At 44.7% G+C, this 15164-nt stretch overlaps 1 protein-coding gene across 2 annotated transcripts in view; it reads left to right on the plus strand.

The window, feature by feature from the left end:
• The window catches only part of DIXDC1 (DIX domain containing 1), a 102100-nt gene that overhangs the window by 27329 nt on the left and 59607 nt on the right, over positions 1 to 15164 (plus strand). For both annotated transcript variants that reach the window (XM_011926727.1, XM_011926725.1), the window contains one exon: positions 11438 to 11567. In XM_011926727.1, coding sequence (XP_011782117.1) covers positions 11438 to 11567 — 130 coding nt within the window. The remainder of the gene's footprint in view (positions 1 to 11437; positions 11568 to 15164) is intronic.

Consider the following 15164-nt stretch of genomic DNA (forward strand, 5'->3'; position numbering starts at 1 on the left):
ATGAACCTAACTGTATTATAAATAAATAATATAACCACAGTGGAAGGAGCAGAAAAGGAAAGAACTAACCCAAGTAACTTTGGAAGCAGTATTTTGGCTGTGTACTATAAGGCTAAAGACAAAAAGTATTGTACAGTAGCTGTCCCTATCCATGGGTTCTGTATCCATGGCTTCAGCATCTGTGGATTCAACAAACTGCAGATCAAAAATATTTGACAAAAGAATTGTGTCTCTACTGAGTAGGTACAGACTTTTTTTCTTGTCATTATTCCCTAAACGAGAGGTCCCCAACCTTTCTGGCATCAGGAACCGGTTTCATGGAAGACAGTTTTTCCATGGACCAGGTGGGGGATGGTTTTGAGGTGATTCAAACACATTACATGTATTGTGCACTTTATTTTTATTATTATTACATTGTAATATATAATGAAATAATTATACAACTTACCATAATGTAGAATCAGTGGGAGCCCTGAGCTTGTTTTCCTGCAACCAGATGGTCCTATCTTGGCATAATGGGGGACAGTGACAGATCATCAGTCATTAGATTCTCATAAGGAGGGTGCATCCGAGATCCCTCACATGCACAGTTCACAATACGGTTCCCACTCCTATGAGAATCTAATCCCACCGCTGATCTGATGGGAAGCAGAGCTCAGGTGGTAATGTGAGCAATGGAGCCACTGTAAATACAGATGAAGCTTCACTCTGTGGCCCGGTTCCTAACAGGCCATGGACCAGATGCCTGTCCTAAACTATTACAGCTTAACAACTGTTTACATAACATTACATTGTGTTAGCTATTACAAGTACCCTAGAGATGATTTAAAATATACAGAAGGATATGCTTAGGTTATATGCAAATACAATGCCATTTTATATCAGAGAGTTGAGCATCTATGGATTTTGGTATCCAAAGAAGTTCCTGGAACCAGTCCTCTATGGATACTGAGGGCAACCTTATACAAATACTCTATTGTAGTTAGTACATTTATTTTTCATCAGGTATGAGTTAGGAATTCTGAAATGATTTTATGTGTATTCAGGGACTGAGCAAATAAATATATATTATGGCTAGTGAGAGTCAGTTTTCTCAGGAGAGGGGAGTTACACAAATAAGGAAAAGTGAAAGGAAAGGATGAACTCTGTGGTGTTGGGTTGGAGGAGATATCAATATAATTTATGGTATAAATTATGTATGTAAATATATATATACACACACAACACACCCCATATATATATATACATTCCATACATTCATATATATCTATCAAGATAAGTACATATAGGTATGTATGTATGCATATATAAATTTCCTACTTTTATCTACTGAGAGGACCTAGAATATTACCTCAATAGCAATGAACACACCTGTCACCCAAATCTTGCTTCCTAAAAACTATTCTCCAATAAAAGGAACCAGTTCTTTTAAGAAATAGCTCAGCCTGGGTAACATGGCAAAACACCATCTCTACAAAAAATACAAAAATTATCCAGGCATGGTGGTGTGCACCTGTAGTTTCAGTTACTTGGGAGGCTGAGTTGGGAGTATTGCTTGGGCCCAGGAGGTTGAGGCTGAGGCTGTAGTGAGCTGTGGTTGTGCCACTGCACTCCATCCTGGGCAACAGAGCGAGACCCTGTCAAAAAAGAAAGAAGGAAAGGAGGGAGGGAGGGGGGAAGAGAAAGAGGAATAGCTGATCCAGAGCTGGAGCAGGGAGACTACTAGATGAGGAGTCTGGAAAATCTTACAGTGTAAGAAAGTAAGTACTCAAAAGCTGAACAGGCCATATGATTCAGCAATCCCATTTCTGGGTATGTATTGAAAAAAATTGAAATCAAGATCTTGGCCAGGTGTGGTGGCTCATGCCTGTAGTCTCAGCACTTTGGGAAGCCAAGGCGGGCAGATCACTTAAGGTCAGGAGTTCGAGGTCAGCCTGGCCAACATGGTGAATCCCCGTCTCTACTAAAAATACAAAAATTAGTCAGGCGTGGTGGTACATGCCTGTAATCCCAGCTACTCGGGAGGCTGAGGCAGGAGAATTGCTCAAACCCGGAGGTAGAGGTTGCAGTGAGCCAAGATCACATCACTGCATTCCAACCTGGGTGACAGAGTGAGACTCTAGCTCAAAAAAAGACCAAAAAAAAAAAAAAAAGAGATCTTGAAGAGATATTTATGTACTTGTATAGCTGCATTATTCACAACATCCAGGAGGTGGAAGCAACTCAAGTGTCCATCAACTAATGGATGGATAAAGAAAATGTGGCATATATATACATACACACAGTGAACTATTCAGCCTTGAAAAGGAAGGAAATCTTGTCACATGCTACAGCATGAATGAACCTTGAGGACATTATGCTAACTGAAATAAGCCAATCACCATAAGGCAAATACTGTATGATTCCACTTACATGAAGTATCTAAAGTAGTCAAATCATAAAGACCAAAAGTAGAATGGTGGTTGCCAAGGGCTGAATGGAGGGGGAAATTCAGAGTTGCTTAATTGGTACACTTTCAATTTTGCAGTATGAAAAAGGTCTATAGATTTGTTTCACAACAATGTGAATATACTTAACACTACTGAATTTACACTTAGAACTGGTTAATATGGTACATTTTTTGTTTCTTTAATCACAATTTTAAAACATGACCTGGGCATATGATAATAATACAGGAACCAATATGAATGAAGGTATTCTAATGGCCAAATCTGGAACAATTTGAGCAGCAAAGTAAATAGTAATAATAGTAATTTTTTTTTCAGGTGGAGTTTCACTCTTGTTGCCCAGGCTGGAGTGCAATGGCACAGTCTTGGCTCACTACAACTGCCACCTCCCAGGTTCAAGCAATTCTCCTGCCTCAGCCTCCCAAGTAGTTGGGATTACAGGTGCCACCACCATACCCAGCTAATTTTTGTGTTTTTAGTAGAGATGGGGTTTCACCATGTTGGCCAGGCCAATCTCGAACTCCTGACCTCAAGTGATCCTCCTGCCTTGGCCTCCCAAAGTGCTGGGATTATAGGCTTGAGACACCATGCCTGACCTAAAATAAATAATTACAGTAATGGATTAATAGCAGAAATAAAAAATAAAGTAAATATCCATGATATACTGATAAAAATAAATAAATGGGGGAGAGGGCCAGGCATGGGAGTTCATGCCTGTAATCTCAGCACTTTGGGAGGCTAAGGTGGGAGGATCACTTGAGCCCAGAAGTTTGAGAGCAGCCTGAGCAACATAGTGAGACTCTGTTTATACAAAAAAATAAAATAATTAGCTGAGCATGGTGGTGCATGCCTGCAGTCCCAGCTACTAAGGAGGCTAAGGCAAGAGGATCGCTTGAGCCCAGGAAGTCAAAGCACAGTGAGCTGTGTTTGTACCACTGCACTCCAACCTGGGCAACAGAGTGAGACCCTGTCTCAAAAAATAAATAAATATGTAAATAAATAAATGGGGGAGGAGAGAGCTCTTCCTCACAGTTGGAATTACAATCAATAAATGTAGGAAGAATGACAGAATTAGAAAATCATCGTTTGGGAACCACTGTAATAATAATTTTAGCAGGAAAAAATCAATAAATGTTAAATTTGAAATGGATAGGAAAAGCAATGATGAGAAAGAGGATATTTTCATAGTCTCAAAGCATCTTTCCACAAATACTTAATTACAAACGGAAAAAGAGCAACTTTACAGTAGAGAAATGTGGCAGACACTACCTTAACCAAGTGACTGAAGTTAACTTCAATAACAAGATGTATTGGCATCTTGTGCCTTTTGGTATGGTTCGCTGAGAAGAGCACAATGTGACTTCTGTGGTTTTCTTGCCAAAACTCCATAACCTGAATTTGATTAGGAGAAAACTTCAGATAAACCCAAATTGTGGGACATTGTACAACATAATTGGCCAGCACTCTTCAAAATTGTCAAGATCATGAAAGACAAAGAAAGACTGAGCAACTGTTCCAGCTTGGAGGAGATGGAAGAGACGTGGCAGCCCACTGCACTGTGAGATCTTGGAAGGGATCCTGGACCAGATAAAGGACACTAGTGGGACAGTTGGTGAAATTTGAACCAAGTCTAGATTAGGTAATGGTGTTTTGTCAGTGATGGCAGCGGCAGTCCATCTGGAACAGCTGTTGCCATGATGCCGGCTGCAGTGGGGCAGTTGTGGTCGGGGCAGCACGCTCCACAGAGCTTGTGGGAGCCAGGGACAGGCAGAAGCCTGGCCCCTCTGAGTTGGCAGGGTGGGAGCTTCATGTTCTCTGGGTGCAGCTGCAGCTACCCAGCTGCAGACCTGGGCATCCCTGTGGTCTGGGGGCCAGAAGCAGGCAGGAGCCCCACCCTCCTGGGTGCAGCTGCAGTCACTGAAGCCCTGGCTGTGGACCCAGGCATCCCTGTTTTCTTGTGGGCCAGAAGCAGATAGGAGTCCCGGCCTCCTGGGCACAGCCGCAGCCACCCAAGCCATGATTGTGGACCAGGCAAGCCTGTGCTCTTGGGGACAGAGAGCAGGCAGGAGGAGCCCCAACCCCTCAGGTGCAGCTGCAGCTGCAGCCACCCAAGCCACGGCTGTGGACCCAGGCATTGCTGCACTCTCAGGGGCCAGGCTTGGAAGTGCTTGCTCCCGCTGCCTGGCCTTTCCCCACTCCCTGCACCCGCTCCGATCTTGGAGCAAAGTTGAGGCCAAGCCCAGCCACTGCCACAACCTGGCTGGGTGTGCACAGGGTTGGGGCAGCACTGACATGCCAGCCCCCTGCTGCCTCGGCTCCCTCTGGACTTTGGGTGCCAAAAAGCACAGGAGGGAGGCTGAGGGGGTGCTGAGAGCAGCACAGTGCTGGCCTGCACGTGCCCCTTGGCACAGCACCATGAACAGGGGCAGGAGGCAGACAGGCTTCTGTGTGAAAGGGACGGGTTCCCAGTGAAACCGCACCTCAAACCAGGGAGACCTGAAGCCTGGGGGCCAGGCTGCCAGCCCCACAGGCCGGAGTAGGAATTGATGGTGCTTTTTCCAGGCCTACCCATGGTCACCCATGAACCAATCAGTACGCACTTCCTCCCCTTTGAAGCCCATCAAACCCCAGACTCAACCTGACTTGGGAAATGATGGGACGTCCTGCCTGCGGAGAGAAGCTGCCCACTCCAGGGTCTCCTCCCTGCTGAGAGGTGAGCAGATGATGGGAAAACCAGCTGAGGAGAATAGCTACCCTCTCCAGGGTCTTCTCTCTGCTGAGAGCTGAACAATCATCAGGACACCCTGGCTGCGGAGATGAGCTACCCACTGCAGGTCTCCTCTGAGCTATTCTATCGCTCGATAAAGCTCCTCTTCACCTTACCCCCCACTTATCCGCATACCTCATTCTTCTTGGACATGGGGGAGGAACTTGGGACCTGCCAAATGGTGGGGCTGAAAGAGCTGTAACACCAACAGGTCTGAAACATACCCCTTGCTCACCATGTTGCAGGTGACAAGAAGGAGAGAACAGAGAAGGAGAGAAGAGCTGCAGAGAGAAGAAGCTCCCAGACCTAGGAGCTCCCCAAGCCAGGGCTGTGACACCGTCTTTTGGGCTCTGTGGTTCCTGTAGTCTCCAAGCTTCCAGGTGCCACCATGTTTCCTGGTGCCACCTGTGGAAGCTACTTGCAGTATGCCTGGTCCAGCTGCAGCCTTGCAGGGAGCCAGCAGCTGTGCCAGTGCCTGGAGCTGCCTGCCCCACCACAGTGTGTCTGGCTGTGTACAGTGGCTGGACCCCATGTTCACTTGCTCACACACCCGTTGCCACTCCACTTGCCCTTGGCAGGCATGGGATCCAAGCCTACTGGGTAGCGCGAGCCTGCTAGGGTGAGTGGGCCCAGTGGGCCCAAGCAAAACTCAAGCAAAGGCGCCACTGGCTACAGAGGTTTCCAGCCGGCAGAGTGACATCCAACGATCCTATAACATTAGCTTCCTGTTTTGATCACTGTACTGTGCTTGTATAAGATGTAAAAATTTGGGCTACCTGGGTAATGGTGAACTCTACCATTTTTGCTACCTTTTTGCTAAGTCTAAGATTGTTTCAGAATGAAAAATAATACTTAGGGATTTTGAATGACTTAGTGCAAGTCAGCAGTGTGATCTATTGGCCAAAGGAAGAAGGAAAGAGAAGAAACAGAAATACAGCATTTCGTTTTTGTTTTTGTTTTGTTTTTGAGACGGAGTCTCACTCTGTCGCCCAGGCTGGAGTGCAGTGGCGCAATCTCGATTCACTGCAACCTCCACCTCCCAGGCTCAAGTGATTCTCCTGCCTCAGCCTCCCAAGTAGCTGGGATGACAAGTGCACACCACCACACCCGGCTAATTTTTGTATTTTTAGTAGAGACAGGGTTTCACCATTTTGGCCAGGCTGGTCTTGAACTCCTGACCTCATGTGATCCTCCCAAAGTACTGGGATTACAGGCATGAAACACTGTGCCCAGCGAAATACAGGATTTTGGATGAAGAAGCTGTATGTCTTCATTACATCTAGGGAGTATTTTATTAGGTTCTAGATGTCATGGTTTCAGAGAGATTTAGAAAAGCAGTAAAACTTTTGGTCGGGCACAGTGACTCACGCCTGTAATCCTAACACTTTGGGAGGCCGAGGATGGTGGATCACGAAGTCAGGAGTTTGAGACCAGCCTGGCCAATATGGTGAAACCCCGTCTCTACTAAAAATACAAAATTTAGCTGGGCGTGGTGGTTGGTGCCTATAATCCCAGCTTCTCATGAGGCTGAGGCAGGAGAATCCCTTGAACCTGGGAGGTGGGGGTTGCAGTGAGCCGAGATTGTGCCATTGCACTCCAGCCTGGGAGACAAGAGTGAAACTCTGTCTCAAAAAAAAAAAAAAAGAAAAGAAAAAGGAAAAGAAAAAAGCGGTAATACTTTAAATTATTTTATGTAAGGAATAGTTAGCCTTAGCTCACATCTCCACATGTTACTAGAAGCACTTGAGAAATACTGATATACCTTGGTCCCACTCTCAGAAATTCTGACTGGTCTATGGTGGGCTTAGACATTAGTATGTTTTAAAAAAACTTTCCAGGTGATTCTGATTGTTAATCAAGGGGGCTGGGAACCCCTTGGTTAAGGGAACCGGAATGTTTAGCTGGGAAAAAACTCAAGTCAGCTTTACAAGAATCATATGGGAAAGCTTGGGAAGATGAAGCTTTCTGAGTTCCTACCTTCTGGAGACAACTGGTAGATTTAGGATGACGTCTGCTTATGAAAAACTTCCCTTGTGACCTTGATGTGCAGCCAGGTATGGCAACAGCGGGCTGGATCAGTGCTTCTCATATTTTCATGTGCATATGAATCACCAGGAGAGCTTGTTGAGATAATAGGCTCTGATTCAGTAGGCTGGGGAGGAGCCCAGGAGTCTGCATTTTTTTTTTTTTTTTTGAGACGGAGTCTCGCTGTGTCGCCCAGGCTGGAGTGCAGTGGCGCGCTCACTGCAAGCTCCACCTCCCGGGTTCATGCCATTCTCCCGCCTCAGCCTCCGAGTAGCTGGGACTACAGGCGCCCGCCACCTCGCCCGGCTAGTTTTTTGTATTTTTAGTAGAGACGGGGTTTCACCGTGTTAGCCAGGATGGTCTCGATCTCCTGACCTCGTGATCCACCCGCCTCGGCCTCCCAAAGTGCTGGGATTACAGGCTTGAGCCACCGCGCCCGGCCGACTCTGCATTTCTAACAGGCTCCCAGGTGTTGTCGATGCTACTGATCTGGGAAGCACACTTTAGTAGATAGTCACTTAGTATAGTTTATTACACAAGGGGTTCAAACATTGGATGTGGTGGAGGGAGTGGTTTAGACTCAGGTACATCCTGAGAGTTCTAGGGAAGTCATTTAAGCCTCAGAGGTGCATTTGTTCAGGCAGCAGTGTGGTAGAGTGGAAAGAGCGTGGGCTTGGGAGTCATACCTGGATCCCATATTCATGATTTACTGTTTGAGTAACCATGAACAAGTTATTTCACCATTTTGTGTCTCTGTTTTTAATGAGGAAAATAAATACAAAAACATCTCCCTGCCAGATTAGCATTAGAGAAAACGTGTTTAAAGAACCCAGCATAGCTCTTGATACAAAGTAGGTGTTCAGAAAAGTGGTGACTATTATTGTTTATGCTGTGGAATCCTCTTTTGTTGGAAGACCAGACTGTGAGTAATGTGCATGAAAAGTACTTAACAGTACTAATCAGTTTTGCATCAGAGACGACTGCTACGGCCAAGAAAAAGCTAAGGTTACTTAAGTAGAAATTATCTTGACCTCAAGAAAAATACTTGTTCTTGTTTGTCCCCGACGCAATTAATTTTTGCAGTCATCTTAGTTACTGGCCTGATAAAATGTGACAAATGATTAACTGAGTCAAACAAATATTTGTGGAGCACCTGCTACTCTGAGTCAAATAATTCTGAACTATTGTGACTCTCCACATAAAGCATATTTCAGACCTCAGCTCTTTTGAGTTCACTGTCCTCTTTGCTTCTTTTCCTCCTTCAGGAGACCCTCTGAAGCTTGGGGTTCAGGTTGGGCTGATACTTCATTAGCACCCTATGTACCCCGTCATAGCTTCGTTTCTACCAACCTGCAAGCTGGGGCTTGTTGTCACCTCATAACTGGGTACAGTGCCTGAAATTATTGTTGAACCGATTGTGTGACACAGGATGCCTTCAAGGAGATTGGAGTCTGAGGTATCTGAGAGGTCAGGGGAGGCTTTCTGAAAAAAGTGATGCTTGAGCTGAGACTTAAGAAGAGGCAGGTTGGCCGGGTGCGGTGGCTCACATCTGTAATCCCAGCACTTTGGGAGGCCGAGGTGGGTGGATCATCTGAGGTCAGGAGTTCAAGACCAGCTTGACCAATATGGTGAAACCCCATCTCTATTAAAAATACAAAAATTAGGCCGGGCGCAGCGGCTCAAGCCTGTAATCCCAGCACTTTGGGAGGCCGAGACAGGCGGATCACGAGGTCAGGAGATCGAGACCATCCTGGCTAACACGGTGAAACCCCGTCTCTACTAAAAAAATACAGGAAAACTAGCTGGGCGAGGTGGCGGGCGCCTGTAGTCCCAGCTACTCCGGAGGCTGAGGCAGGAGAATGGCGTAAACTTGGGAGGCAGAGCTTGCAGTGAGCTGAGATCCGGCCACTGCACTCCAGCCTGGGCGACACAGCGAGACTCCGTCTCAAAAAAAAATACAAAAATTAGCCGGGCGTGGTGGCAGGTGCCTATAGTCCCAGCTACTTGGGAGGCTGAGACAAGAGAATTGCTTGAACCTGGAAGGCAGAGGTTGCAGTGAGCCAAGATCACGTCACTGCACTCCAGCCTGAGCGACAGAGCAAGACTCCGTCTCAAAAAAAAAAAAAAAAAAAAGAGGCAGGAGTTAGAAGGAGGTGGAGCAGCTGGAAAGCATGGTGCATTTGGGGAACCGTACATAATTCAGATGAGCTGAAGCTTGGTGGGTATTTGGGGAACTGGGGTGAAGCTGGAGAACAGGTGAAGGCTAGCACGTGATGAGCTTGAATGGCAATTGGATTTTATCTTTGAGAATAACTGGAAACCAGTAACAGATTTTAAGCAAGAATGTATGGAGGGTGGGTTGAGAATGATAATAGATACAGGGAAATCAGTTAGGAGTTTTATATAAAAGCCAGGTAATCAAATCCCACCTGTCACCTTAGTGTCTTTTCTGGACTTAACTGCTTTCCCTCAGACCAGAGTGGTTCACTCTGAGGTGCGCTTTGCCTGGTCTGCTTCAGGCAGTGCTTTGACTGCACAATGGGAGCAGACCTTGGAGCATCACAGATCTCATCTGGTCCCTGGTGATGGGTGTCTGGCCCATGTGAGGCAGAAGGTGCAGCCATTTCTGTTCTGTGGAGTAAGTTGGGTAGCAAGAGGCCCTTGGTAAATGCAGGGACAACATTACTGGGTTTTAATACCATGTCTGCTATGTCCTAGCTATGGGGACATTAGAGAAGTTACATAACCTCTCTGAACCTCATCCATAAAATGGAGATAATGCTAACTCTAGTGTAGTTTGTTTTTCTGAGAATTGAATTAGATGAAGATGACAAAAATAATGACCATTTAGTAAGCGTCAGTTTTATGTCAGGCCCTGGCCCATGTACATTCGCTAATTAAAACATGGGTCAAACACCAAAAATTGTGTTTAGTTCATGATAGGTACTCAATAAATATTAGATTCCTCCTCCTACCTCCTCCTGATCATTGCACTTCCTACAGTTTGTCAGTGGCTGATAGATTGTTGTCTTAGTACTGTCTTCCAAAGGATGTTATTTATTCTCACAAATTGACACAGAGAGAAAATAATGAAGATTTAATTTATGTTCAGGAAGCAGCCAGTGAGTAATTTCCAACATTATTTCATTAAGGAAGTACTTGGGACTTAGGAATCAACTGTATTTTAACCAAATTATAATTTGATACAATTAGCCCTTGAACTTAAATTTTAGGCTCAGGGTCCTGGGCTGCAAAGAAACCAATCAGAACTGCTACTTAGACTATGACATTGTTTGTGTGATATTTTGATATTAGTGCCCATCTTTTGACCAAATAATCAGCATAAACATCTGAATACAAGTTCTGTTTCATGGACAAAATGTAATATGTAAGGTTGTCCAAGGGTTGGAATGAGTTGTATGTCGCTACCTAGATGCCTGACCAGTTTCTGATAATACTGGGCCCTAGCTTTGTCTAAAAGTAAATGAAAATACCTCTTAGTCTTCAGGAACATTGCTCACTATAGCCTTTCTTTTTCCTTCTTTGTGTAGGTTTTCGGTAACCAGATCCTCTTTGACAATATAAAGCATGGATTAAAACTAACTCTGTAGCAATCCTAGGATTATTGGCTCAGGAGAATAAATCTTGGGTTGACTATGAGATGATTTCACTTAAGTCTCATTTTGAAGAAAGCAGCTATGGGAGAGGCAGTTCTGAGCATGGTTTATTGTTTATTCCTGGTTGCCCAAGAGCGGTTCGTATGAGTATCACAGTCCGTTATGCATATGGCACGAGTGATTGTTTCTGAGAAGTGTGGCGGGTTGTTGACAGTCGTGAATATACCTGAAAACTGGCTGTGGTTCTGGGCCAAGCCCTCATCCCTGATCAACAGAGCAAAACTTGAGGAAAGCAGGAGTCATAGTCATTGAAAGACTCATCTGCTTATGTGTGTCTGCAGTGCCACCCAAGTCTGAGGTTAGCTTATCCCTGGAGATTAGTATAAAACTAGAGAATTTGTGAACATGCTCTGTGTCTGACCATGATATAATCTTTCTTCTTTCTTTCCTCAAAAATGTATCCTGCTTCTGGATGTAAGTTGTTTATCATACCCCCGTCACAAATGCTTCCTCAGAGGGTGTGAGGTAAGGGCTGAGATTAATATGCCACCTTTCCCTTACTTCTGTCTTTTATTTTCCAGCAACAGCTGCAGGCCTATGTGGCCTGGGTGAATTCACAACTGAAGAAGAGGCCAGCAGTGAAGCCTGTGCAGGACCTGCGACAGGATCTCCGGGATGGGGTGATCCTGGCATATCTCATTGAAATTGTTGGTCAGTTGGCCCTGGACTCTGATACTAGAATACATAGACCAGAACCTGGCCTTCTTTATCCTCCATATGCCCTTTAGAACAGGTTGTTTTTTCTTTAGAATATATGTCAGTGGAGGTAGAGAAGACTTAAAATACTTGCCGAAGTTTAATTCATTTATTTATTAGTCAATAAACATTGTGTCCCAGGCGCTGAATTATGTTTTGGGAATATGAGGACGAGAATAGTCTATGCTCTCAAGACTAGACTACCAAACTAGTTGGAAAGGCTGGAAAGTGAAGTCAATTCCATTAATGTACTTAGTACTCCAGAGTGGGGTAAGCACAGACGGGAGCATCTAGGAGGGACACCCAGTCTTAGGGGTTCAGGGATTGGCTTGCCAGAATTGATGTCTCAACTGAGGCCTACCAGAAGAATTGGTATCTACACCAAGGCCAGAGAAGGAAGTAGTAGCCAGGCAAAAGGAGGGATGTTACTGGCAAAAGGACCCTTTTACCATAATGCTTTATAAAAGGTTTTTTTCGTCTTGAACCCTGGGGTTGTTGCCATCATTCTTACTAGATGGTACCATAACCTTACTTCCATAGCATTTTTCCATATTTCTATTATTATTTCTCTCATTGAATAGTAATTATGTGGTAATCATTTGATTACCTATCCTGCGTGATCTGAGCGCTTTAAGAGCAGGCGTAGTATAATGTTTTTCTATTTATACAAGCTCTAGCCAAATGCACATAATAGGTTCTCAACCATTTATTGTTACATTAGTTAGCTGACTTTGCTTTGAGTTATTGAGGCATATAGGACCTGCAAGTGGTACCGAAGAAGCCAGGTTTGCAACAAGCAGCCCATCCATGAATACCTCATTGGGACAGTTTATTAATTCATCAGAGTATTCGTATGTAATGATGACAATAATGGCATCGGTAATAGCAAATGCTAGGATTGAACACTTTCTTTTTTTTTTTTTTTTTTTTGAGGCGGAGTCTCGCTCTGTCGCCCGGACTGGAGTGCAGTGGCCAGATCTCAGCTCACTGCAAGCTCCGCCTCCCGGGTTTACGCCATTCTCCTGCCTCAGCCTCCGGAGTAGCTGGGACTACAGGCACCCGCCACCTCGCCTGGCTAGTTTTTTTGTATTTTTAGTAGAGACGGGGTTTCACCATGTTAGCCAGGATGGTCTCGATCTCCTGACCTCGTGATCCGCCTGTCTCGGCCTCCCAAAGTGCTGGGATTACAGGCTTGAGCCACCGCGCCTGGCCTGAACACTTTCTATCTTGTTTAATTTCATTTAACCATCACGTCTTTGGGAAACATAATATTATCCCCACTTTCAGGAAACAAGCTTAAAAGAGAAGATTTATAAAAATAAATAGTACTTAGTAGGAGTCAAACAAAATAGCTAAGCATGCTATTTTGATTTATGATAGGTGTACTACTATTTTATTCATTTTATGAGGCTTAGAGAGGCTAAGCAACTTTACAAAGTCACATAATTGTAAGTGCCAAAGTAGAGGTGCAAACCTAGATCTACTTTAATTCCAAAGCCTGTTTTAAACATTTAATGTTCCATTTATTTGAATAGGTTATATATGGACTAGTAGGAAATCCAGATGTAGGCCGGGCGCGGTGGCTCAAGCCTGTAATCCCAGCACTTTGGGAGGCCGAGACGGGCGGATCACGAGGTCAGGAGATCGAGACCATCCTGGCTAACCCGGTGAAACCCCGTCTCTACTAAAAAATACAAAAAACTAGCCAGGCGAGGTGGCGGGTGCCTGTAGTCCCAGCTACTCCGGAGGCTGAGGCAGGAGAATGGCGTAAACCCGGGAGGCGGAGCTTGCAGTGAGCTGAGATCTGGCCACTGCACCCCAGCCTGGGCGACAGAGCAAGACTTCGTCTCAAAAAAAAAAACAAAGGAAATCCAGATGTACAAAAGGATGTAAGATCAAACCTCCTTTTTCCACTTATGTCCCCCCACAAGCTACGCATTTTTCCTTCTAGAGGCAACTAGTGTTAGTAGTGTCTTGCATTTCTTCCCAGAGAAACTTCCATTCTATGTCTATACAAGTAATATGAATATGTATTCTTCTTTTTCCAAAACCTAGGTTCTTTTTTCCCCATCCCCTCTCCCGCAAAACTCAGGGTTTTTTTTTTCTTTTTTTCTTTTTTTTTTTTGAGACGGAGTCTCGCACTGTCGCCAGGCTGGAGTGCAGTGGCGCAATCTCGGCTCACTGAAGCCTCCACCTCCTGGGTTCGAGCAATTCTCCTGCTTCAGCCTCCCAAGTAACTGGGACTACAGGCATGTGTCGCCACGCCAAGCTAATTTTCATATTTTTTAGTAGAGATGGGGTTTCACCATGTTGGCCAGGATGGTCTCTATCTCTTGACCTTGTGATATGCCTGCCTCGGCCTCCCACAGTGCTGGGATTACAGGCGTGAGCCACCATGCCCAGCCAAAACCCACGTTCTTAAACACAACTTTCTATTGTGACTTTACTAGATAGAAAAACTCCTCACAACATTTTGCCTTTACTCACTGAATCCACTTCCTTATTTCCTATGCTTTCTTTAACCTGTCCTTATCAGGCTTTTGATCCCACTCCACTGAAACCACCTTCCTCAAGGTCATATCAAATCCAGTGGCCAATCCTCCACCTTATCAAATCCAGTGACTAGGCCTCAAACATCATTTTGTTTAACATAGCAATACTTGACATAGTTGATAACACTCTTCTCTTCAAAGACTTTCTTTATTTGGCTTCCAGAATCCCGTTAACTTCTAGTTTTCTACCTTCCTCATGGGCTTCTTTCATTTGTTTTTTTGGCTTTTCATTTCCTTCCTGACCTGTAATGCTGGAATGTTGCAGGTTCAGCCCTCTTATATATTCTCTACTCCTAAGTGATTTCTTCCCAAATTTGTATCTTTAGCCTTGAATTTTTCCTTGAGTTCTAGACATGAATATCCAGTATCTCTACTTGGATGTGTAACATGCAACTCAAATTTCACACATCCTAATCAGAAATTTGGATGTCCTTCCCCCTACCAATCCTTTTATTCTTCAAATTTCTTCATCTGAGTAACACACCACATTATCATTTGCCTAGGTGTTAAAGCAGAACACTTAGAAGGTATCCTTAATTGTCCTTTTTCTCATATATTATATCGAATCCTTCAAATGTGTTGTCTGCTTTGTATTCACAATATACCTGATACCTAACTTCTCATCAGTCAGCCAAGACTTCCACTCTAGCCCAAACCTTCAAGTCCTGCCTTGACTATTTTCATCATCCTTCTGACTGATCTCCCTGTTTCCTCTCTCCATAGTCTATTTGCGTGCAGAGTCCATTTTATTTATTTATTTATTATTTTTGTAGAGACGGGGTTTTCGCCATCTTGCCCAGACTAGTCTTGAACTCCTGGGCTCAGGCAGTCCTTCTGCCTTGGCTTCCCAAAGTGCTAGGATTATGGGCATAAGCCATGGCGCTTTTAAAAACAACTTTTCCCCGTCTCTACTAAAAATACAAAAAAAAAACTAGCCGGGCGAGGTGGCGGGCGCCTGTAGTCCCAGCTACTCGGGAGGCTGAGGCAGGAGAATGGCGTA

The sequence above is a fragment of the Colobus angolensis genome, unplaced genomic scaffold (genome assembly GCF_000951035.1).
Source record: "Colobus angolensis palliatus isolate OR3802 unplaced genomic scaffold, Cang.pa_1.0 Scaffold7, whole genome shotgun sequence".
Lineage (NCBI taxonomy): Eukaryota > Metazoa > Chordata > Mammalia > Primates > Cercopithecidae > Colobus > Colobus angolensis.